General features: G+C 40.5%; 1 protein-coding gene across 3 annotated transcripts; it reads left to right on the top strand.

The window, feature by feature from the left end:
* Window positions 1–6,804: 6,804 nt before the first annotated feature.
* LOC107783453 (uncharacterized) lies at window positions 6,805–21,795 on the top strand. Of its 3 annotated transcripts, none has more exons than XM_016604422.2 (21): window positions 6,805–7,190; window positions 7,988–9,199; window positions 9,375–9,578; window positions 10,121–10,225; window positions 10,332–10,397; window positions 10,489–10,653; window positions 11,121–11,192; window positions 11,270–11,400; window positions 11,556–11,694; window positions 11,790–11,859; window positions 11,951–12,078; window positions 12,185–12,241; window positions 18,346–18,531; window positions 18,642–18,734; window positions 18,826–18,911; window positions 19,174–19,240; window positions 19,327–19,393; window positions 19,503–19,639; window positions 19,904–19,995; window positions 20,544–20,610; window positions 21,257–21,795. In XM_016604422.2, the coding sequence occupies exons 1-21, from the start codon at window positions 7,062–7,064 to the stop codon at window positions 21,347–21,349; spliced, it is 3,366 nt and encodes a 1,121-aa protein (XP_016459908.1). In that variant the 5' UTR covers window positions 6,805–7,061; the 3' UTR covers window positions 21,350–21,795. The 3 variants fall into 3 exon arrangements, with proteins under 3 accessions (XP_016459908.1, XP_016459907.1, XP_075078266.1); XM_016604421.2 differs by having other exon boundaries at window positions 21,175–21,795; XM_075222165.1 differs by having other exon boundaries at window positions 6,854–7,217; window positions 21,175–21,795.
* Window positions 21,796–26,797: the final 5,002 nt, after the last annotated feature.

Below are 26,797 nucleotides of genomic sequence, written 5' to 3'. Positions count from 1 at the left end.
GTGCGCTCAGACTGTCTGTCCGTCTGAGGATGAAACGTTGTGCTCAACTCAACCTGCATGCCCAACTCATGTTGTACTTCCCTCCAGAAGTGTGAGGTGAATTATGTACCTCGATCAGAAATGATAGACACGGGCACACCATGAAGACGGACGATCTCGCGGATGTAAATCTCTGTAAACCGCTCCGAAGAATAGGTAACTGCCACAAGAATGAAATGCGCTGACTTAGTCAGCCTGTCCAAAATGACCCAAATGGCATCAAACTTCCTCTGAGTCTGTGGGAGTCCAACAACGAAGTCCATAGTGATACTCTCCCACTTCCACTAAGGAATCTCTATCTGCTGAAGCAAACCACCGGGTCTCTGATGCTCATACTTCACTTGCTAACAATTCAGGCACCAAGCTATATAAGCAACTATATCCTTCTCCATCCTCCTCGACTAATAATGTTTCCGCAAGTCCTGATACATCTTGGCGCCGCCCGGGTGAATAGAATACCGGGAAATATGGGCCTCCTCAAGAATAAACTCACAGAGTCCATCCACATTAGGCACACAAACACGACCCTGCATCCTCAAGACTCCGTCATCTCCAACAGTAACCTGCTTGGCACCACCGTGCCGCACTGTGTCCCTAAGGACCAACAAATGAGGATCGTCATACTACCGATCTCTGATACGCTCCAACAAAGAAGATTGAGCGACTGTACCAGCTAGAACATGGCTGGGCTCTAAAATATCCAACCTCACAAACTGGTTGGCCAAAGTCTGAACATCTAATGCAAGCGGCCTCTCAAAGGTTGGAATGAACGTAAGGCTGCCCATACTCGCTGCCTTCCTACTCAATGCGTCGGCCACCACATTGGCCTTCCCGGGATGATACAAGATGGTGATATCATAGTCTTTCAATAGCTCCAACCACCTCCTCTGCCTCAAATTGAGATCCTTTTGCTTGAACAAATACTGAAGGCTCCGATGATCCGTAAAGACCTCATACGATACGTCGTAAAGATAGTGCCTCCAAATCTTCAGCGCATGAACAGCGGCTGCCAACTCTAAGTCATGGACAGGGTAATTCTTCTCATGAAGCTTCAACTACCGCGACGCATACGCAATCACCCTTCCCTCCTGCATCAGTACTGCACCGAGCCCAACATGAGATGCATCACAGTATACCGTATAAGATCCTGAACCTATGGGCAACACCAACACCAGCGCTGTAGTCAAAGCAGTCTTGAGCTTCTAAAAGCTCACCTCACACTCATCTGACCGTATGAACGGGTCACCCTTCTAAGTCAACCTGGTCAACGAGGCTGCAATAAATGAAAACCCCTCCACAATTCGACGGTAATAGCCCGCCAAACCCAAGAAACTCCTGATCTCCGTAGCTGAAGTGGGTCTAGGATAGTTCTGAATGCCTCAATCTTCTTAGGATCCACCTGAATGCCCTCTGCTGATACAACGTGCCCTAAGAAAGCAACTGAATCTATCCAAAACTTGCACTTTGAAAATTTAGCATACAACTGGATGGCTCTCAGAGTCTAAAGCACAATCTTGAGATGTTGCTCATGCTCTTCTCGACTGCGGGAGTAGATCAAGATATCATCAATAAACATGATCACAAAGGAGTCCAAATAAGGCTTGAACAGTCGGTTCATCAAATCCATGAATACTGCTGGGGTATTTGTCAAACCAAAGGACATCACCAGAAACTCATAATGCCTGTACCGAGTCCATAAAGTTGTCTTAGGGACATCGAATGCCCTAATCCTCAACTGATGATAGCCAGATCTCAAATCAATCTTCGAAAACACCTTGGCACCCTGAAGCTGATCAAATAAATCATCAATCCTCGGCAATGGATACTTGTTCTTGATGGTGACTTTGTTCAACTGCCGATAATCTATACACATCCTCATCGATCCATCTTTCTTCTTCACAAACAACACAGGTGCACCCCAGGGCGAGACATTAGGTCTAATAAAGCCCTTATCAAGCAAATCTTGCAACTGTTCCTTCAATTCTTTCAATTCTGGCGGGGCCATACGGTATGGCGGAATGAAAATGGGCTAGGTGCCCGGAGCCAAGTCAATATAGAAATCAATATCCCTGTCGGGTGGCATCCCCGACAGGTCTGCAGGAAAAACCTCGGGAAACTCACAAACAACTGGACCTGAATCCATGAAAGGAACCTCCGCACTAGAATCGCGGACATACGCCAAATACACTAGACACCGCTTCTCGACCATACGTCGAGCCTTCATATAAGAGATAACCCTGCTGGTAGAATGGCCAGGAGTCCCTCTCCACTCTAATCGAGGCAACCCCGGCAAGGCTAAGGTCATTGTCTTGACGTGACAATCTAACATAGCATGATAAGGTGACAACCAATCCATACCCAAAATGACATCAAAATTGACCATATCAAGAAGTAGAAGGTCTACACTAGTCTCGAGACTCCCAATGGTGACCACACACGAACGATAAACACGATTTACAATAATAGCATCCCCCACAGGTGTGGACACATACACATGAGCACTCTCAAAGAATCACGAGGCACAACCAAATATGAAGCAAAATAGGATGACACATAGGAGTAAGTAGACCCCGAATCAAATAGAACTGAACCATCTCTACTGCAAATTGAAACAGTACCTGTAATAACAACATCGGATGACTCAACATCAGGCCTGGATAGAAAAGCATAACATCAGGGCTGGGCACCACCACTCCGAACCACGTCCCTGGGACAGCCTCTAACTAGCTAGCCTCTACCTCTAACGGCCTGACATCTACCTCTAACAGTCTGGCCCCTACATCTGACTGCCTGACCCCTACCTCTGGCTGGCTGAGCAGGCGGGGCAGCAACCGGTACCGGAACCATGGCACGAGAACCGTGATGCTGTGGCGGGATGTCCAATAATCTCGGACAAGTCCTCCTGATATGCCCATAACCACCACATTCAAACATCCATCCTGGTACTGTGGCTGTGGAAACTGAGATTGACCCGAACGGGCTGGATGACCATGGTAATAACTCTAAATAGGAGGTGCACTGATAGGAGTTGATGGTGCACTATAGGTTGGCTATCCAGAATGAGGCACATATGGACCACGACTCCCTGCAACACTAGGGGATGCCTGAAGCGCTGAATGAAACGGCCTGGGAGGGTGGCCTCTACCAAAAGTACCCCTGCCTCCAGATGAGGCACCGTTGAACCCACCGGAATGACGAGGTCTCTTGTCAGACCCCTGACCTCCCTGTGCAAGAACCATCTCGACTCGCTTGGCGACATTGGCAGTCGCTTGAAAGGAAATCTCACTTCCAGTCTCCTTAGCCATTTGCATTCTGATAGGCTGGGCAAGTCCATCAATAAATCTCCTCACCCTCTCTCTCTCGGTGGGAAGCAGAAGAAGAGCATGACTGGCCAAATCCACAAAACGAGTCTCATACTGAGTAACAGTCATACTGCCCTGCTGGAGATGCTCGAACTGACGGCGATGCTCCTCTCTCAATGTGATAGGCAGAAACTTCTCTAGGAAGATCTGAGAGAACTGATCCCAAGTAAGAGCAGGCGACCCAGCTGGTCGGGTCAACAAATAATCTCTCTACCATTTCTTGGCGCAACCAGTCATCTGAAATGCAGCAAAGTCGACCCCATTGGTCTCCATTATACCCATGTTCCGTAGCACCTCATGACAGCTATCAAGATACTCCTGGGGATCCTCTAAAGTAGCACCACTGAAGTGAACTGGAAAGAGCTTGGTAAACCTGTCCAATCTCCACAAAGCCTCATGAGACATAGCTGACCCATCACTGGTTTGTGCCGCAACAACCGGCTGAACTACTCTGACTGGATGAGCTGCTGGAGTCTGGTACTGGGGAGCCATCTGCTCCGGAGTGTGAGTAACAGGAGTCTGGGCTCCTACTCCAGCCTGAGTGACCGGCTGGTGCCATGGGAAGTGCGACAGTCTGGGACACACTCTCTATAAGGCCCACCAAACGGACCAAAGCGTCATGCAGCACTAGGGTGGCAATGAACCCATCCGGAACCTGAGCTGGCCGTGCAGGAACAGTCTGGGCTAGAACCTCCTCGTCAAACTCTACCTGAGGCTCCACTGCTGGGGCTGCTGCTCGGGATCTGGGCTGAGCCCTGCCCCTGCCTCGGCCTCTAGCACGGCCTCGGCCTCATATGAATATCACATAGCAAATAGTCTGAGGGTTCCTAATTCCCTCAAGTCAAAGTTAGCCACGACACTTACCTCGCTCCAAAGATCACTCACTGCTCAACCACAGCCTTGCCTCTCAAACAAGCCTCCAGATCAATAGAATCTAGGATATTACCAACCAAACGATTCGAATTAAGCCTTAGGAACTACCCACGATTGCAAAAATTCAATTTAGGCATTTTTTAAAAAAGTCAACACCCGGGCCCGCTTGGTCCAAACCCGAAATTCAGACCAAAATCCGATTACCCATTCATCTCCGAGCCTGGTTATGTAATTTGTTTTGGAATCCGACCTCAATTTGAGATCTGAATCCCCAATTTACCAAATTCCTAGTTTCTACCCAAAACCCCCTAATTCCACCATGGAAAACCTTAGATTTTAGGTTGAAATCTTAGGAAAAGTAGTGAAAGATTGAAAGAAAATAGGTTAGAATCACTTACCAATGATTTGGGGAAGAATAAGTCTTGGAAAAATCGCCTCTAAGATTTTAGGATTTGAAAATTTGAGAAATGAACCAAAAATCCCGTCTAAGTCATATTTTGTTCAGCTGCATATGTCGCATCGCGACCTGGGCTTCGCAAATGCGAATCCCGCAAATGCGAAACTCCCACATTCCTGCTGCCTTCGCAAATGCGAAGAAAAGTTCGCAAATGCGAAACTGACCATTCCGCAATTGCGACCATATGATCACAATTGCGATATATTATCGCATTTGCGATCACTGCCTTCCCTTGACCCGCTTCGCAAATGAGAAGAATTGTTCGCAAATGCGAATATCATGAGGCCCAACCAATCTTCGCAAATGCGAGGAATAGCTCGCAATTGCGATGCCTGATCTCGCAAATGCGAGATCAGCGGCCTGCACTAGAAACTGATGCACCAGCAATGTTCTAAGTCTGATTTTTACTCCGTAGCCTATCCGAAACTCACCCGAGCCCTCGGGACTCCAAACCAAACATGCACACAAGTCCTAAAATATCGTACGAACTTGGTCGCTCGATCAAAACACCAAAATAATACCTAAAATTACGAATTGAAGACCAAATCAAATGAAATTTTTAAGAAAACTTTGAAACTTTTATTTTCACAACCGGACGTCGGAATCACGTCAAACCAACTCCGTTTTCACTAAATTTCATAGATAAGTCATAAATATGGTATTAGACCTATGCCGGGTTCCGGAACCAAAATACAGACCCGTTATCCAAAAAGTCAAGCTTTGGTCAAACATTTCAAATTCATTAAGCCTTTAACTTTCAAATTTCGACAAAGTCCGATATCTCGGGCTAGGGACTTCCAAATTCGATTTCGGGCATACGTCCAAGTCTTAAATCACGGTACGGACCCACCGGGACCGTCAAAATACGAATCCGGGTCCAATTACTAAAAATATTGACCGAAGTCAACTCAAATAAATTTTTTTAGGCAACAATTCTTGATTTTCTCAGTTTTTAACATATAAGCCTTCCGGAAGAACACCCGGACTTCGCACGCAAATCGAGAAAGACTAAAATGAGGTTTTTGAGACATCGAAACACAGTATATATATAAATCATCCCGTTAACCCCAAAAAGGGGGAAAATGGCCAAATATACCTCTTTACTTTCGGATATTATCTACATTTAAGCTCGTTATACTATCCAGACAAATTTATCCCTACCGTTATACTATCCGACCAAATTTACCGCAACCATCAGTAAACTTTTAAAAATTACCCCTCAGTCCGTCAAGTGACCTAGAATCTCCCAAATCATTTAAATAAGTCAATGATCCTTCTTCTTGATTCACTATTTTAAAAATAATTGGCATTTACCTACTTTATTAATTGAAAAAAAATTAGAGAAAGAAATATAAAAATAATACAACCGTTAGTAAATAAAATTTAGTAAATTGAAGAATCTAAATTATGTAGCTTTTCTAAATTTCGAAAGTATTTACAACATTTCAACTTTAATGAATTCGTTGCACCAAAAATATGGAGACTTTACAAGTATTAGTGATATAAGTTGAAGTTCCTTGAAAACTTTACATTGTCGAATTCAACTTTGCTTTAATCAAATGCCTATACATTATGCACTCTTAAGGTAGTCAATCGAACTCTATACTAACCAGATAATAACAAAATATATTCGAATATTTATGCTATGATCGGCTGCATATAATACACAATAAATAGACCCACTAAATTCTACGGTGTTTATATGGTTGAAAACTAAATAAAATTTTATACCAATTCTGAACCCATTATCACAAGAAGAGAAGTTAGTGCATTGATAATTAAGAAAATATCCATGAATATTTTGTATAATCTAGTACGTCTAGCATTCACATAAATAATAATTTTTGAAAATAGTGGAGTAAGAAAAATAATAAGTGATTTAAATATTTGAATTACTTAACAGATTAATGTATAATTTTTAAAAGTTCACTTACGATAAGGATAAATTTAGCCTGATAGTATAACGGTAGGGATAAATTCAGCCAGATAATATAACGAAAGTTAAATATATATAATATGCAAAAATAGAGGGGTATATAAGGAGAAGTTGACATTGACATTGACAGCCTCCGAATTTATTTTCTCGGAGCACGACATGTGATCGGAAATGAAGGTTTCTAACGGAACTCTAAAGCCAGGCCTCAGAATCGTCTTCATCTGGGCATTTTGGCACTGAGACAAACAGGTATCCATTACTGTATTGATTGAGAGATCTAGAGGGAGACGACTCTCAAGCTATCAGACAATTTCCTCTTAAGATTAACGCCAAAGGCAAAGTCTTTTTCAATGGCAGTGAAGGCTAATAGTTTGATTACAAAAACAGCCTTCACATGGCCGAGCAAATGATGATTGGAAAAAATGAAGGCAGGCTAAGGTTTGAATTGGTACCAAGTCAGCGCGTCGTTGAATTGAGTTGGAGAGAGCATTCCCCCATTTTTGAAGGAGTTCCTGAAAATTCGGTATCTAGCATCTGACTCTGACATACAGTATGAATATTGAAATCATTACTATTATATTATAGACCTTGAAGCCATCAAGTTACATCATGATATTTTTTTTTATGCTGTGACTTCCTAATATTCAATATTCAGGATGCGCGACAATGTTTCATTCAGATTTTAAATCTCTTAATAAAAGTTCTTAAATTAATATAAATTTAGTTTTATTAAAAAGTACTCTTAATGTTGCCTAGCTTCATCATTCACGCCTTGAGATTTGAGGAGAAGTATTGTGTATGATTCTCTTATAACTTTACTAAAATATACCTAATTGTTGCCTAGCTTCATCATTCAATGAATGTGTGAATAATTAAGTAGTCTAAACAATTTATATTCATGTTCGACTTACCAATTTACCAACAAACAACATATTGGCGTTGTTTGACTTTGGAGGCGCAGTAAACTTTCTAATCTTATCTTTGCAAATTAGAAACGAAATCATTTATAAGACAAGCTTTAATCTAATGATATGAACCATGGACTTCAATAGTATATTGTGATATTGACCTTTGAGCCATCAAGTTGTATTATTGTATATTTTTTGTTAGCTGTGATTTTCTTATATTTAATCTTAATGGGAGATAATGTCTCGTGATCACATTTCTAATCTCTTAAAAGTCTTCTAAGCCTATCACAAAAAAGGTTTTTCTTAGGGAAGTAAGTCAATGGCACATTTCTGAGAACCCCATAGTAGTGTCCCTCTCTCTCTTTCTCTTTTCAAAATATACTATACAGTAATGGATAGCGAGTTGATTCAGTTCCAGATGGAGGCGATTCTGGGGCCTGATTCACAGCCATTTCAAACCTTTATTTCCGATCACTGGTCCAACTCTGAGGAGAAACGATCCGAGGCTGAGTGGATGTTCAACATGATGAAGCAAAAGGATCCAGAGTCCATTGCTCTTAAGCTTGTTGACTATCTTGGCCCTTCCCATGACATTTATTACCGTGAAAGGTGTGCTGGACTCCTTCGCAAGTTGCTTAATGATAATGACTTGTGCACTTGGCATAATCTAAGTGTCTCCACTCAATCTATCATCAAATCTATGATCGTTGATCGTTTCTCCGTTGAAGAACCAGGATTCATCATTCAAGAGCTCCTTATAACTGTTTGGACGCTTATTGATTCAGTTCGTGCAGATAAAACCTGGCCTGAATTATTGCCACCCCTGTACCAATGTGTCACTAATTCCAGTTTAGACCCGTACTTAAAAGGGGCAGCTTGCATAATATTTGCGATTCTATCTAAGGACATAGGCGAAACAACAGTACCTTGCGTAAAAGATTTGCACAAGCTATTCCTTAATACACTGAATGATGATACCCTCCACCTCCAAGTGAGGATCACTGCCGCAAGAGCTGTGATCACCTTTATTCAGAGCGTACCGAGTTCTAATGAAAAAGAGCGGTTTCAAGAATTATTGCCAGGTATGATGAAGGCTTTGACTGACACATTGAACAACAAGAGGAGGGAGGATGCAGCAGAGCAGGTGCTGTTATTTCTTATAAAGTTGGCGAAGAATGAACCTAGGTTCTTGAGGAGGCAGCTAGTGGATGTGGTGGGTACCATGTTTGACATAGCAGAGGATAAGAGTTTGGAAGAAAGGACAAGGCACTTGGCAATTGAGTTCGTATTAGCTTTGGTTGAGGCTAGGGAGAAGGCCCCTGGTATGATGAAGAAGCTGCCTTTGTTTACTACCACTTGTTTTGCAGTGTTGTTGAATTTGTTGCTGGATATTAAGGACAAGCCTAGCTGGCATAGTTCGGAGATCTGGAATGACCAGGCAGGGGTTACTGATAACTACATTTATGGTCGGGAGTGTTTAAGCCGGTTTTCTAAAGCATTAGGTGGCAAGACTATAGCTCCTATTGCACTAGAGCAGCTGGATGCTTATTTGATAGTCCCTGAGTGGGAGAAACGGCACGCAGCTCTCATTGCACTTTCTCAGATAGCTGAAGGAAGCTCAAAGGTACAAATCTGATGTCTCATTCATGATTATGTTGCGATGATTTTGTAGCATTTAAGAGGTGTTTTTTCGCTAGCAAACTGCTGGGATAGATAAGATTGTTTGCCACTAGCCCCTATTAGTTCTAATTTAATTTTCTTCGTCTATTATCTTGAGCCCATGGTTTCTTTGTTTGTAGGTGATGATGAAGTATTTGGAGCAAATAGTGTATATGGTTCTGCATGCTTTCCAAGATCCTCATCCTCGAGTCAGATGGGCTGCTATTAATGCAGTTGCGCAGTTCTCAATTGACTTCTGTCCACATTTGCAAGTACAATACCATAACTTAGTATTGCCTGCATTAGCTGCAGCTATGGATGATTTTCAACATCCTCGAGTGCAGGTCTGACCTACGGTGATATGAACCCTTTATGGTTATTGTGGACTTCCCAAAATACAATTGCAGCTATAAAAGAATAAATTATTATTCATGCAGGAAACAACCAGCAAAAGTATCTAAGTTGCTGCACCTTTACAATGGGGTTACATATTCCATAAACTTGATGATCTATAAATTTGTATAGGTTTAATCTTTTTAATCTTAAAAAAATTTGTTGTTGTTATATCCAGAGAAAAAAATTAATTAACTCTACATATTCTAGTATGTTTTATTGACAAGAGTCTTTGGCCTTACTTATGGAGCCTTAATTGCGCACTGCCTCAAATTTAAGCTTATGACTATATTTTGGTGTACATGAAGTCTCACCTTAAATGACTGTAAATATGACACAAGAGAGAAAATAATTACTACACAGAGATATGTTAGGGGAGGTATCTGAAGTGACCTTTAATAGAGTTTGACGAATTCACAGCGTAAAGATTGTGTATAGATCTGTCATTACTGACTTCATTTATTTCATGATACTTTCTATGGCATTTTCACAGGCACATGCAGCTTTAGCTGTCTCGGATTTCTGTAAATCTAACAAGCCAGAAACTTTGGTACGCTACTTAAATAGAATACTCAACAAACAGCTTGTACTTTTACAGGTATGCAAATTTAGAGGCCACCTTGTTACAAAAGGCAGATTACTGCTAACAAGTTTAAGAGATTGATGGTGTATTTTCCTACTCATTGCTGTTGTTTGGAATGCAGAACGACAACGAAATGGTTCAAAGAGCAGCATTAAAGGCATTGTCTGGTATTGCTGATTTATCTAAGGTATTACCTACTTGCATTCATTTTTGACTCAGTTCAGTATCTGCTTATGTTATTGATATTGATGGCTAATATATCATATATACTTCAACAGGAGCAATTCCGAGAGTACTATGATTTTGTAATGCCATATTTGAAAACTATCCGGGTAAATGCAAATGATAAATCTAATCACAAGCTTCAAGTCAGAGCCTTCGAGTGCATAAGCCTGGTTGCATTGGCTGTAGGCAAAGAGAAATTCAGAGATGACTTAGAGCAGGTCTTATCCCAACTATGCGCATTACATCTTTTTGCATGTGCGTGTGATGCGCAAGACATATATTCATGTTATTGGAAAAACTTATATACACCCGGTGTTTATACCATACAACCATAATTTATCAATGGTTAATGATAACTTGAGGTGAAAATACAAGTTAATTAACCACAATTAAGTGATAAAGCGTCAATGACACATGTCATGTATTCATTGATTTGATGTAAACATCATCATGAGCGAGTATTTTTCAACAGTGCCATTGCAGATGGATTACCATTGTCTTCAGCACTTGGGAGCAACGACTAATGACTCATATATATCTTCTCCTCCTAGTTCCTCTTTTGTCCTACATTCTGCCTCTCTTTTGGCGCTCTCGTTCTTCTCTTGGCGACATGTTTGTGTGATCTTACCTGTTCCTTCATTTCTCAACATCAACTTTTTAAATTCTGTTTTTGGTGTCATTAAAGGTTATGGAAGTGCTCAAGTCATTTCAAAAATCACAAGTGAGAGAGTCTGATACTATTGTTTATATTCTACAGGTATGTGTTAATCCTTTGATTTTACGAGCTTAGAACTTTTTATATTGGCCTCTCAGCTTTTCTTGATTTCATCGCAGGCATGTAACCGAATTTGTCAGTGCATAGGAAAGGATTTTCTTCCTCACATGAGTACAGTCATGCCCTCTTTAGTTGAATGTGCTCAATTTGAGCCCGATAAGACTGTATCGACTGATAAATTGTATGATAGGTAAGCTTTTATCATTGAGGTTTGGCTTTGTATTTATTTTTGAAGTTCATAGGATTTCTTGTTATTTCTTTTGCCCTACTGATCAGTACTAAGGCTGCTAGGGAAATGTGGTTATTGGGGCTACCTAGGATCAACTTGAGTTTCACATTTTGCAGTATACACAAAGTCAAGTTTGGGAATGAAATGATATGCATCAAAGGATGTGACCTCTTAGAGGTGAAATCTATAGCCTGTGGTCTCCTTGGTAGATATGCTCATAATTTGAAGGAAGAATTCTATCCATGGATTTCCCAGGTTAGCATGAATAATCACTTGCACGATTACATTTTCTCGTGTTCTGTTAAGTGGATTTACAACAGGTGATACTTATGGCTTAAATCATGAAACAGGTTGTTTCAGTTTTAGTTCCGCTTCTTAAATTCTATATCGACGATGATGTCAGGAACTATGCTAATTATGGTAAAAAATTGCTCGATTTCATATGGTTTTCTTCATTTTTATTTTAACTCCTTCAACTTCTGATGAGATGTTATAATTTGTGGTGGTTAAGCATTGTCATCCCTGTTGCCTTCTGCTAAACTGGCGGTAGATAAAGAGATTGCTCAAGGTGGAAACCAGTCACACTTCAAGCAGTTGTCTGGCGATATAATACTGGCTTTGGGGGATGCTTTATATTCAGTTGCCTTCAACATATGCTTCTGTTTTTTTTTCCTTTGGGGAAAAGGATTGAGCTCCATTTATCTGAATAATGAGAAAGTGACACTTTGATTGCTATCTCATGCAGGAGCCTCAGGCAAAAATATGTGCAAATATATTATGGGGATTGAATGAATGCCTATTGGTACGTCATGTTAAGATGAATTTCTTTACTTTGATTCAATTATGCAGTTTTTTTTCCTATGATGGTGGTGTGATTCTTTTGAGTTTTTTTTTTTTTTTTTTTTGATGAAGTACAACAACAATATACCCAGTATATTCCCATACTTGGGGTCTGGGGAAGGTAGTGTGTACGCAGACCTTACCCCTACCTAGTGAAGGTAGAGATGCTGTTTCCAATAAACCCTCGGCTCATAAAAGTAGGGAGGAGAAGGAGAAGAAGAATAAGAATAAAAAGCAGAGGGAGAGAAAGAAGAAGAAAAAGGTAGAAAGACGGGGTAAAAAAAGGGGGGAGGGAAGCACCAAAATAGTAATAACAGGAGAATACGGTAACTGAAACAAACTAAACAACATGGTGTAGTATAAATCTGAGAGATATGAAAGTACATGTGTGCTACTAGAACTACTAGTAAGAAAGGGGAAAACTCTCAACTACCTGCTACCCTTTACCCTAATCCTCGACCTCCACACCCTCCTATCTAGGGTCATGTCCTCAGTGATCTTAAGCCACGCCATGTACTGCCTAATCACTTCTCCCAGTACTTCTTAGGTCTGTCTCGACCTTTTCTCAAACCTGCCATGGTCAACCTCTCACACTTCCTAACAGGAGCATCAACGCTTCTCAACATGCCCGAACCATCTCAGCCTCGACTCCTGCATCTTGTCCTCCACGGAGGCCACTCCAGTTTGTCCCGAATAACTTCATTCCTAATATTATCCCTCCTGGTACACCCACACATCCATCTCAACATTCTCATTTCTGTTACTTCCATCTTCTGCACATGGGAGCTCTTGACTGGCCAACACTCGGCCCCATATAGCAGGGTAGGTCGAACCGCCACTCTATAAAAATTACCCTTAAGTTTAGGCGGCATATTCTTATCGCAAAGAACACCGAAGGCAAGCCTCCACTTCATCTATCCCGCTCCAATACGATGTGTGATATCCTCGTCGATCTCCCCGTTACCCTGTATAATAGATCCGAGATACTTGAAACTACTTCTCTTGGGGATGACTTGAGTCTCGAGCTTCATATCCACATCAGCTTCAAGGGTTCCGCCACTGAATTTGCACTCCAAGTACTTTGTTTTGGTCGTGCTCAACTTGAAACCGTTAGATTCTAAGGTTTGTCTCCAAACCTCCAACCTCGCATTGACCCCGCCTCGAGTCTCGTCTATCAGCACTATATCATCTGCAAACAACATGCACCAAGGTACCTCCCCTTGGATGCGTCGCGTCAGCACGTCCATCGTCAAGGCAAATAGGAACGGGCTAAGAGCCGATCCCTGGTGCAACCCCATCGTAATTGGAAAGTGTTCCGAGTCTCCTCCCACGATAATTATCATTAATAAAAGGCATCCAGAAGATGCGGAATACATGGCAGCCAAAAAGTTAGCTCCAGAACTATGTCTATCCTAGAATTAAGGAGCTAACAAAATCCAAAAAATTATCAACAATTGTTTTCAGGGGAATGAAAATGCCAGCTAAACAATCTAACTAAGCATCTGGCCTTAAGAGTGTAAGTTGTAGTTGAGATCCCATCAAAGCATTTGCTATTCCTTTCAGTCCAGACACTAAGATTACGGCTGGGATCATCCTCCAGATCCTTTTGATGGTTTTATCAACTCTCCAAAAATGCCAACTAATAAATGCTTCCTTAATGTTCTGACGCATGGCCCAATGTAAAGCTAAAATAGAAAGGAAGAAGTTTCAAAGATCAGCTGTGAGAGGGCAGTGTAGAAATAAGTGGCAAACATCCTCTGAACTTTGGTGGCACAAATAGCATCTGTTTACTAAGGTTATGCCTCTTTTGTTGAGGTTGTCCTGTGTTAAGCATGCTCCATTAAGTGCTATCTAAGAAAAGCATAAGACTTTCAGAGGTAGTCTAATCTTCCACATATGCTTTCATGGCCAATCCTCCAGGATGCCATTCTGAGAGCACAGATAATAGTAACCAGGTTTGATTGTGTACCTCCCTTCTTTAGAGCTTCCCCATAAGATTCTGTCAGGTAGAGTCTTCCAAGGCTTCAAGGAGAGTGAGTAGGTCATTGGTTTCCGAATCTTGAAGATTCCTTCTGAATTGAGGTTCCAACTGCTGTTGTTTTCTCTGTATTGGGCAATAGAAACATCCTTGTTACATGCAAGCTGATATAAACATAAGTAGGATTCTTGTAGGGTTGTGCTGTCAATCCATTTGTCTTTTCAGAATTTGCTATGTTGACCATTGCCAACTCTGAAGGATGTGTTCTGGAAAAATTCGTTCTTGTGACTGCTGATGTGTTTCCAAACTCCAACCCCATGTGGTAATGTACTTTCCTTGGTACACTAGTGGCCTTGAGCACCAAATTTAGCATCTATAATTGTCTTCCAATAACCTGCCTATTGTTGCCCATACCTCCAAAGCCATTTCATTAACATGCTTTTGCTGCGATTCTTCAAATTCTTGATACCCAAACCCCCTTGGATTTTTGGCTGAGTGACTTTGGACCATTTCACCGGTGAGAACTTTTGAGTTGTGTTGTTTCCATGCCATAAAAATCTTCTTCTCAATTTATCCATCTGCTTCAGAACTGAGCTTGGCATGGGGTATAGTGACATACAGTACATTGGAATACTATTAAGAACACTGTTGATAAGTGTGAGTCTTTCACCCAATGAAAGATATTTCATTGCCATGTTGCCAACCTCTTTTCCATTTTCTCAATGATGCCACCCCAAATACCTACTGACTTGAATTTAGCTCCTAGGGGCAGGTCTAGATAGGTGGTAGGTAGAGAGCCTATTTTGCAACATAGTAAGTCTGCCAACTCCTCTAGATTAGGGACTTCATTGATAGGATAAATGATGCTCTTCAGCATGTTAATGTGCAAACCAGAAGGAGACTCAAAAATCAGTAGAGGTTTAGATATGATACTTGAGAACTCTCAGCCCTACAGAATATTAGGGTGTCATCAGCATACAACAAATGGGTAATAGTGACTGCATTGTCAGGGTTCCTTCCTACTTGGAATCCTTGTATCCATTGCACTACTTTGGCTTTCTCCAGCATTTGAGTGAGTCCTTCCATTGCTAGTATAAAGAGGAAAGGGAGAGGAGGTCTCCCTGCCTTAGGCCTTCTTCGGAGGAGAAGAAACCTACAGGACTTCTGTTAACCAACACTGAGTATTTGACTATGGATATGTTGAAAAAAATCCATCTTAGCCACCTGTCTCCAAACCCCATCTCCTTCGGAATGTTGATGAGAAATGACCAATTTAATTGGTCAAAAGCCTTTTCAATATCCAATTTGCACAATATCCCAGTTTCTCCACTTTTGAGTTTCCAATACAAAACTTCATTGGCTATCAGGGAAGCATCTGTTATTTGTCTATCTTTCAAGAAAGCACTTTGTTGACCTGAAACAAGTTTGCCAATGATCTTCTTTAGTCTTTTAGTCAGAATTTTAGCAGTTATCTTGTACACGCTGCCTATTAGACTAATAGGTCTGCAATCCCTTAACTCTATTCCTCCTTTTTTCTTAGGTATAAGTGCAGTGAATGTGACATTGCAAGATTTTACCATATGACATTGCTGATGATAGTAATTAAGAGTATTCAAAATATCTGCCTTGATGATATCCCAGCACTGTTGAAAGAAAGCCATAGTATACCCATCAGGTCTTGGTGCTTCTAACCCTTCACTCTCCTCAGTGGCTAAAGAAGACAACCCTCCAAAGTTAGTTGTAGGCCTCCAAGGTTCCAACTCATGGTATAGTTTCCGATAATAATCCAAAATTTCTTGATTGATGCATATCTTGTCTTCAATTATGCTTCACCCACTTTGAGTTTGTCAATATGATTGTTTCTTCTCTGAGAGTTTGCCATTCTTTGAAAATATTTGGTGTTCCTGTCTCCCTCCTTCAGCCATAAACACCTAGATTTTTGTCTCCAGGATGTTTCCTCTGCAATTGCAATATGTTGGAGTTGTAGTAGCAGGTTGAAAGCTTTTAATTTTTCCTCTGCAGTCTGTGCCCTCTGTTCTGCTATTTACTCCAGCACTCCCAGTTCTTCAAGAGCTCTGTCTCTTTTAGTTTCGATCTTTCCATAAATCTCCTTGTTCCATTTTTTAATGTCTTTCTTGAGGCTCCTTAATTTCTGAGATAGTATGAAGTCAGGAGAGCCTCTAATTGTGTAGGACTGCCACAAACCTTTTACTAAGTCCAGGAAACCTTCTGTTTGAAGCCACATATTCTCAAATTTAAAATAAGATGGTGAGTTTTCCTCGTCTCCACTCTCCAGCATGATTGGTTTATGGTTAGAAATAACTCTAGGCATTACAGTCTGCTTTGCAGCTTTGAAGGTGTCACTCCATTCAGTAGAAATCGGGAATCTGTCAATTCTTGAAGCCTGAAGGTGATCCTCCCCTCTTGACCAAGTTATTCTGCTCCTTGTAATGGTATATCAATCAGGCTTAAGTCTAGAATTGTGTCAGAGAAGCCCTTCATTGCTTTGGACCTCCTTGTACAGTTAAGTCTTTCACTTTCAAACCTACGCACGTTGAAATCACCACCAATTACCCATTGATCAGACCAAAGCCCTCTGATTGATGCTAGTTACGTTCATATCACATTTTAGTTCTTTCTGGGTTTGTGTGAGATCCATAGACTCTTGTGAACACCCAGTTGAAGTCTTCTGCTAAGCTCTCGAATCTGCAAGATAATGTGAATGTTCCAGATTGGGAATCAACACAGTGCCAGAATCCCCCGTCCCACATAATTAGAATCCCCCCTTTGGTGTCACATGCAGGAAGATCAACCCATGACACCCACCCACCTGCTTCCCCATTTTTCACTGATCAATGAAGTGCTCCAGTTTTCAATTTTAGTCTCCTGCTAAGTTGCTCGGTCACGGGTGCGGGTGTCCGACACCGGTGCGGATCTAGAGGTTGGATCCTTCAAGATATAAATTCTAAGATTCGGGGATATGGATTCTAGTACGAGTACGGATGGGCGGATCCGGCTAAAAATAATTCAAAAAAATAAAAATATCTCTAAATTATGAGAAATTATGTGGAATACTTAGCTTGTAAAGTGTGAATTTCTTTATTCTCAAGTGGTAGATAAGCAAAGTATTGATTTCCTAGATAAGTAATGCTATTTTCTTTAGATTTACCCTAATTTTTGTTCTGATTTCGGGAATCAAATTGTATCTCGTCTCGAATTTTTCTGTCTGATGTGGTCAAAGTATCCAAAATTGTTTGACCAGATCCGGTACGGATCCCATACCCACACCCATACTAGTGTCGTGTCGACACGGGTACGGCACCTAAACTGCCATGTCGGAGCAACTTAGGTCTCCTGTAAGCAGAGAATGTACATCCCCCACTTGTGAATGAGAGATTTTAGCGTACTTCTCTTATTCCTATTGTTTAAACTATGTATATTCCAACTCAATTTTTATCTTCATCTAGAGTGAGTTTTTTGAGAACTGCCCCTAACCTTCTTGCCACTACCCTCCTGTAAACCCCATTCCAATTTTTTGAGTTCAGTTCCCCCTTTGGACTTCCCTTTCCTAGACTCCACCTCAGTTTGTGCCTGTTGCTGCAATTAAGTTCTTCTTCTTCTCTCAGCCATTCTTAAAATAATGCCCATTAGGATGAGCGAGACACTTTTCCAAGCTCGTCCCTCAAATCCCATAAAGGGCTGCCCAATGAACAAAGCATCCTGCATTCATGCAGGGTCTTGAGAAGGGCGGGACCCCAAGAGGTGTGATGTAGACAGCCTACCCTAATGCAAACATTAGTGACTGCTTCGACAGCTCGTACCCCGTTGCTCCTAGGCTCCTCTTCCTACCATAAATCCCATAATTACGAAATTTCCCTTGACATGAATAGGTAAGACAGAAAACAGATTATTAACTATGTACTAGATTGACTCCATAATGAAACTTATTTTCAGTAAATCACTGTTAAGCCAACTAATGAACTGCTTCATGATTATTGACAAAGCAAGAAGCAGCACTAGTCGTAGAAATCAAATGAGTTTGAACTGCAATTTTCACTTATTATGGTACTTTTGGTAACTTCTTTCAGATCTGTGGATCACTTCTCATGGAAGATCAGGTCCGTAGCATCATCTATGAGATAAAGCACGTTCTTATGGAAAGTTCACGCAGAAATGGAGAACTCGCAAAGAGAGCAAAATCAGAAGACTTTGATGCTGAGGAGGCTGAATTGCTGAGGGCTGTAAGAGAGCTAGAAGAAGAAGTTTGCAGAAATGTATGTTTTATAAGAGAATGAAGTTCAGATACAACTCATGACACCATATTATCTTTATACTAGCCTTTCACTTTAATGTATTCTTGACTCACTTATACTTGTTTTATCAGGTTGGTAACATATTGATTACATTGATCCAAACATTCAAGGCTGCTTTCTTACCTTTTTTCGATGAGCTTTCATCATATCTATTGCCTATGATGGTAAGTTTCAGGTCACTATAACCAATGTCATTCTAACCCCTAGGTTGTTTTTCCTTTATATTTCTCATTGTGTTTTTTCCCTTGCTTGAAGGGAAAGGATAAAACAGCTGCAGAGAGAAGTGTGTGTTTTCATGTTTTTGACATACTTGTGGTGTATTGCGGCGAAGCAGCTCTAAAGTAGGTCTATATCTATGTTTTTCTTAAATAAGATCATAATTCCGATGAAGGGGAGCCTTGCCATAACTGGTAAAGTTGTTACCATATGACTAGGAGGAAGCCTTGGAAACAGCCTCTCCTCTTGCAGAAATGCAGGGTAAGGCTGCGTACAATAGAACCTTGTGGTTCGGCCCTTCCCTGGACCCGCGCATAGCCGGAGCTTAGTGCACCGGGTTGCCCTTTCAAGATCATAATTCTGATGGTCACTTTCTTTCCAAACTAGGTACTATAATATATATCTTCCTTTTCTTTTGGACTCAAGTGACGACGAAAATCCAGTTGTTAGACAGGTTTGTCTATCTTGGTAGACGGGTCAGTTTTCAGTCGTTTACATTTTCTTTTTGATTTATCCAAACACCATTAACGTCATGTTCAGAATGCGCTTTATGGACTTGGGTTGTGTGCGGAACATGGTGGTTCTGTTTTCAAACCTTTTGTTGGAGGTAAGATACTGTTGAATCTGATATTGAGATCCTTCTCATCAGGGGGAAATGGACGAAGAGTGATATATTTTTGTATTTACTACTTACTAAATCTCATGGTGTGTTTCAGAGGCTCTTTCGAGGATCAATGTAGTGATAACACATCTACACGATCGTGAACCTGAGAATTTAAGTGCATATTATAATGCTGCTTTTGCGCTTGGTAAGATATGTCAATTTCATCAGGAAAGTATCGATTCAACACAGGTATGTTTTTCTGGGGAATCCGAGATGTTTTCTTGTTCATGCATTAAATCTATCTTCAGTTTGTATATACTATAGTTATTCTAAATTATCAGGTTTAGATTTTGAGCACTTCATTTCATACATCAGTGGTTTTAAACTAGCTATAATCTTTTGGTTTAAATTTTTTAGACTGAATACATCTTCCAAGATGAAATGATGCTCTTCCAATGTACTTCATAATCTTGTAAAAATACCACAAAATTCTTATTCGAGGTTTTTTGGTAGATTATTCCGGCTTGGTTGAATTGTCTGCCCATAAAAGAGGACACGGTTAAAGCCAAAGTAGTTCACAAACAGCTCTGTTCAATGGTTGAAAGGTATTGAATTAGTTTTCTCGTTACCTCTTTTGTTTTACTATTTTTTGAAACTTTCCTTTTGTTACATCAACCACCATCATCCTACAAAGAACTTGAAAGAACTACAACTAAATTCAATGTATGAGGTAAAAACCATGTTAATCAAGTCTAAAAATCATTTTAAAATTCTGAGTATCAAAAGGCTGAGAAATAAAATACGAAGCGCAAACGGTGATGTCTCGATTCCCATTGGTCGGTCTGCTATCCGGAACAAACCTTTGGCCAAGTAATCTTGAATCAGATTCCTGAAATTTACACAATTATATATTATTTTTCTTGATATTAAATTTCTAATTTCCTATACTTTCCTAACACATTCATACAAAATGCTGCTTTAGCAATTGATATATTCCTTTTACTTAGCAAAATTATCTTTCATGGTGATTGTTACTGGGATTTTTTGGTTTTTCAATTAACTAAATTAACCAATGTTTGCAGACTCTAAAATGTAATCTCGCGTACTAATGTTTTTTAATCTTGAATGTTTAACAAAATCTTCTAACTTACAGATCAGACGGAGAACTTTTGGGTCCCAACTATCAGTACCTTCCAAAGGTTATTTCAGTTTTTGTAGAGGTTAGTTCAAAATTACAAGTAGCAGATGTTAGAATGAGTCATCATTTGTGCAAAAGATTTGAGTTTGATTTTCTCCCTTCCCTTTCCCTGGCCCCTGCGTAATAGACTAATAGGCAAAGAAAAGAAAGAAAGGCAGTAGAAATCTTATGCATCTGATATATGTCTTTTTATTTCCTAATTGCATTATGCGTTAGTCAGTTGACAATTAGCTCTCCATCTGTCTATTAGAGGGTTAATTTGACATTGCATTTTTGTTTGTTTCGTTTGTGTACAACAAGACCTCTCTATAACAACCATCCTTTATAATAAAACTTCACTATAACTTCCAAGTTTTCTTTGGAACCAATATCTCATGTTATATTATAATATAATATGTTCTCTATAACAACACTTAACTATAGCAGCCAAAAAATATTGGAACAAACGAGATTGTTATAAAGAGGTTTGACTGTAGTTGATTAATCTAATTTTATGACTGTCTTATTGTACTTTGACATTTGCATCAGATTATCTTTTATGTTGATGTAGCCATGAAGTAATTGAAAGTTGGTTCTTTTATGTAAGGTTTTATGTGTTGGAGAGAATCTTGCTACAGATGAAACTAAAAAATGCATGATTAATCTTTTGAGGCATTTTCAACAAACAGTACCAGCAGCCACCTTGGCATCAGCATGCTCATTGTTATTGCCGCAGCAGGAGATGGAATTGGAATCCATTTATCACCCGAGGAAGATGTTAACATTTCGACACACGCAATGTAACTACTAGTCTTGTGAACTTGTGGAAATCAATTCATTTTGGTGCTTAGTCCACTCCTCTGATTAAACATTGTTCATTTTGGAATGAGATTTTACGTTGGGAGGCTTAGGTGTGGAGAAATATGAAAACCGTGCAAGGCTAGTAGTGGAAACATGTATCTATGTATAATTGTGTACAATAACACTGTCTTGGCTGACTCTTGCTTCAATTAGGAAATGGGAGGGCAGATAATTATGGCTTGTTAGAGTTTGTTGCTCACATATACTACTGGGAGAGTTGATTCTTGTGAAACTTTTGGTCTAGTCATCTTATTCAGTGCACTATTGTTAGGTGACCGAGTGGTTTTTCTTGTTCTTACTAGTAGCATTAATACGTACTCTCGTACTGTTTTTAGTCTTAAGTTTCTATTATTGCCTGTTGTTGCTTTTATTTTTGTCATCTTACTATCTTGCTGTTTTAATGCTTTTTTTTTATGGCTTCTCGTTGTGTCTGGCTGTCTTCTTTTCATTACTTTAGTGCTTATGCTTCACTGAACTAAGGGCTATTGGAAATAGGCTCTATATCTCCACGAGATAGGGGTTAGGTCTGCGTACACACTACCCTCCCCAGACTCCAAAATGTGGGAATACACTGGATTTTTTTTTTGTTGTTGTTGTTTGCTACCAAAATCTAATTGTGTACCTGTCCTATGTTGTAAATACTCCAACATCCCTCCAAATATCGTACCCTGCCTATGGTCTCGTAAATCAATTAAATCCAAACATTAATTAATAGTCTTTGCAACCTTTTAATGCGTGAAAAAAGGCACTGCGATTCGTTTGAATCGTGTGGAGGGCCCACTTACGTTAGTTGTTTACCTTTAAAATGTATAATAATTAAATTTGTACGCGGTTTAAAAGATATGTGGTATAATTTAACACAAATGATCAAAGAACAGTAAGTAATTGAATTAAAAGAAGATAAATGATCAAACCAAGTGTGGCGAAGTAATTAAGCCGGGCATTAGACTCGAATGCTAAAGATCGATTTCAGTCGAGCCCTTGGAAAAGAGCTCCGTTGCAACTAAATAGATGAACAGCTGAAGAACACTTGAACAATTGCTAAAAGCCCAAAATAAACTTTATTGCTTTGATATGCGTGCCAGTAACAGTATCAAAAAAAAGAAAAGGTTCTCCTATTTACATAGTAGAGGAGTTTTAACACTAATACAAGTCTAAATAAGGTAAAAATCCTCTCTTTCCTTCTCTCATGAAAACATGATCTATAGCCAATACCGAACGTGATCCGCGCCGTAATATCCGGCTGATGGCGGATATTTTGGTTCTTTGTTTGTCTTCTTTAACCGTCTTTCTTTACCCTCGATTCTTCGTATCGCTCGAGCTGGAATCTCCCCGGGTTCAGCCATGCTCGATTCCTAATGTATTATTCGTCCGCTCCTGGTTCCGATCCTGGGCACCCTCGGTCTTACTCGAGCTAGTAACGAGTAACGTTATTCCTTGCTTCTAAACGGGAAATCGGGGATAACTCTATCCCCGATTTTACCCCCACACTGTAGTGATACTCTTTTTAGGATGTTTAAAAATAGTGATGTTTGGATAATAAGCTGTAACTTAACCTTTACATGTAACGAGATGTAAATCACCCTTTTTCTCCCAAACAATCGAACACTCTATTCTTTCATAAACTCTCACTCCACTTCATAATGTATGAAAATCTCGAATCCTCAAATGTTCCTAGTATTGTCCACACCATATCTTCATATCTTGAAGCACCAGTGAAAGGCCCTATACTACCCAGTCCAAACCCTAAACGTGATTCCCAACCACCCACTGCCTCTTATCCAAACCAATCAAGTTCTGGTTCTCATCGGAGTCGCAAGACCTCGAATCCCAAGAGGTTTGTAGCTTCGGCCTCTCTCTCCGTCTCGCCGAAAAAAATGGCTGAGAAAGAAACAGTAGAGGGAGAAGAAAGTTAGGAAGTTTCAAGTCTGTGTTTGGAAGAAAGTTCTGAGGCACAACAAAGTGTGGTTAACATAATGACTACCCCAAGTCTCTATTTGAATGCTGTAGATCTTACGGGTAATATTCCTTCTGTGCCTTTTGAGTTTCCGTTGGGGTTAGAAGAACGAGAGGCCATAGAGAATATGTTGTCAATATCTTTTGAGGGGTATGTGGATGGTTGCTATGAAGGTGTGTCTGAAACCAATGGGTCTCAGGGGGAAGGTGAGAGTCTACAGGAAGAGGGTAGGGAATTGGTGCCTATCAAAATTTTGGCACCTGAAAGTACTACTGGGGAACCACTCGAGGGACCTGATCCCTCCGCCCAAGAGGAGCCCTCTTCTCCTACTTGGGATGAAACCCCATGTTAATTAAAAGAACCCATGTCAGTACTGATCCCGCCCCCTTTCCTCATTTCTATGTTGAGCCATTGACAATTGTTGCTCCCGAGATGATATCTCTGTCTGAGGAGGAGAATGAAAGTAATGAAGAATACTATGATAATGTGGCTCTTGCAAGCTTTATTAGTGCTAGGAGTAGCGGGGAAACTCCCAAAACACCCACTCTTAAAAGACCTACTATTAGGCTGTAACAGAAGGAGGCTCTTGAGTTAGCTCTGAAGAAAAATAAGAAAGAAAAGAAGAGGAGAAGGTTGGTGAAGGGTGGAAAGTTAGTACATGAAAAGGTAGTGCCTATAGCTCTTGTTGTCGACATTGATGATGAGATGGATGAGGAACCCAGTCCCTTAATCCGTAAGTCATCCAAGAAACCTGCTGTTCAAAAATCTGGAAAAGAGTCCTCGGTGAAAGTGATGGAGGTTAGTAATGTTGAAGTGGGTGAGTCTGGAGAAAAAAATGGCTGAGGGGTCTGGTAAGAACGTATTTGAGAAATCTGTGTCTGAGAAACCTGCAGAGAAAGCTAAAAGTGTGAGAAAATTAGTGAAACGGAAGGCTGGTGCCAATAAGGAACCTGGTTCCTCAAAAAGTACCAAGGTGGGGGTGGCCAAGAATGAAAGAAGGGAGAATCTGAGAAATCAGAAAGTGCCGTGGGGTAGAACATTTGCCCCTGATATTCTTGACATGCCTGCAATGCGCTAACTGGTGGATATCTGTGACTTTTAACAGTGGACACATTTGTTCACAAATGAGAGTCCTAAGGTGTATGAGACAGAGGTGCACAGTTTCTATGCTGACTTTTTCACAGTGGAAGATGACAGCATCTGTATGAGGGTGAACAATGTCGACTTTGTGATGGATGAGGTTATGTTGGGAACCATCCTGGGTGTGCCTACTGGTGGAATATCCTCCATCGAGGGGACTTGTTCTTCCAATTTCAGAAATGCCATTTTGAAGGATGATGCCGTACAGTATGGGGAACGGGTACACAAGAAGGACCTCCTTCCAGTGTACCAGATGTTATTTGAGATGGTGAACAAAGTGTTGCTCCCTCGTGCAGAAAGACATTCTATTACGTCTCGAGCAGACTTGTTCCTCATGGAAGCACTGGATGCATACTCCACTATCAATCTGCCCGGTATCATGATTGAGCATATGAAGAAAGTGGCAGATTTCAAGGATGGTAATCATGGGCTGCCCTACGGGTTCTTGCTCACCAAAGTCTTTGAGTTCTTCAAAGTTCCGTTAGGAAAGGCCTCAGTGGGTACTCGCAAGCATACCTTCTCCAAAACCACCTTAGAAGAGTGTGAAAGCATCGATAAGAAAGGAGGGGTCGGCAGCAATCTGTCAACTGATTGAAGCTCAGAACATTGCCAATGAAGAGATAAAGAAGTTGAAGGCCCGAAATGCTATTCTTGAGGGACAACTTAGTCAGGCCCAGGAGGCACCAGGTTCCAGCAGCTCTCACAGCACAGAGGTTGCCTGTCTGACCAAGGAGAATGCTGATCTCATGCAACAAGTCGAGGACCTGAAGGAGAGGTTACTCACTGAGCAAAGGTCTGCCAATGATCGAATGGATATCCTCCTTAGAACTCTTGCCTCCTCATCTTTTCCCCCCCTTCCAGTGCTCCTTAAAATCATTCCCTTCCCAGTGTCAAGCTCTAGTGTTTGTTCTCTGTTTTGGTGTTCTGAATTTGGATATGTTTAGTGGCTGGTACCTTTTTTTGTTGTTTTTATTTTGTGGATGATTTTGCAATAAATGGAACTGCTCCCTGTTTATTTCCAAAATTAATGATTATCCTATTCTTTTGTGATGCTTATCTTGTCTGCTTCTTGCTCTATTTTCAGTCATGTTTGTGTGCACACAAGTGGCATGAGTTAATCAGGCTAGACTTCTTTTCTCTTATTGTCTGTCACTAATCTTTTTATGATGCCAAAGGGGAAAATTAATTGAGGGGGAACAAGCAGTCTCTGGGGGAATTTCAATTACAAGTTTGTCATCATCAAAAAGGAAAAAATTGATAAGTTATATGTCTTGCTATGATTTGATGATTTAACAAACTTTGTTGAGAACCAGATGGGAAACCTGTTCCACATCCTTTGAGTGCTCAAAATTAATAAGTCTCAAGCTTGGGACATGTTCCAATATTCAGAGTCCAAGAAACAACAGAGGGAACAGATCGACATCAGTTCCCTTGCTGACAGTACCAGTCAACTCCCCACAGCTGTAAAATGACTGCAACTGTTCCTCTGTATACACGCAACAATGCAAACGGTGGAGTAGTCACTTTATGGGGAATGCCTTTGTACCAACCATGCTTGCATCATTCAAGTGATGTCACTTATATAATATTAACATGAAGCAAAGGCAAAACATTGCACTTGCACACTCTAGAATTCATCAATCTCTCTCAAGTGTATTGCCAACCTGCGAGTGACTTCAAGGCGTCAAGAACAATGAGCAACATAGCAAAGGACCAGTTCCATGCATTGAGTCATCATATGTGTTACAACCCAAATTCGCATATCATAGATCACGCCGTAAGTTATTCGACGTAAATCCAAGAAGAGATTATCTTTTAGATGATAAGAAGTTAATCCTATTGGTCTTAAACAATACAAGGGTGTATAAGAGTGGTTAACAAGTATTACAAGTTAAACGAATCAAGGATGTTGTAACCCGTATTTTCGGATAACACTAGAGGTGATTAAATGTCCCAAGAGGTCTTGTTTTAATGTATTTGAATCATATAATATCCGTATCATAAGTTTTGAAGTCAAGCGAGTTATGAAACAAAAGTCGATAAAAGTTGTTGCAACTTAGGTTTATAATTTTACTTAAACTTTAGGTTAAATGTTACTGCATTTTTATCCCAATGTGCTTGGAATTATGAGGTGATATACCTATCAAATTGAAGATCTATGAGTCTAATTTCCAACGCATTAAACCGTTCGTCGATACGATCTAGGAATAGAGAGATATTCGCGTTTTTGCGAGAGTGCGCCAAGCTGCTCTCTATGGGGCCCACAAAGGCG

Source organism: Nicotiana tabacum, chromosome 9 (assembly GCF_000715075.1).
Source record: "Nicotiana tabacum cultivar K326 chromosome 9, ASM71507v2, whole genome shotgun sequence".
NCBI classification, from domain to species: domain Eukaryota; kingdom Viridiplantae; phylum Streptophyta; class Magnoliopsida; order Solanales; family Solanaceae; genus Nicotiana; species Nicotiana tabacum.
The sequence above is the reverse complement of the archived record's forward strand: the minus strand, read 5'-3'. Positions and strand labels throughout refer to the sequence as shown.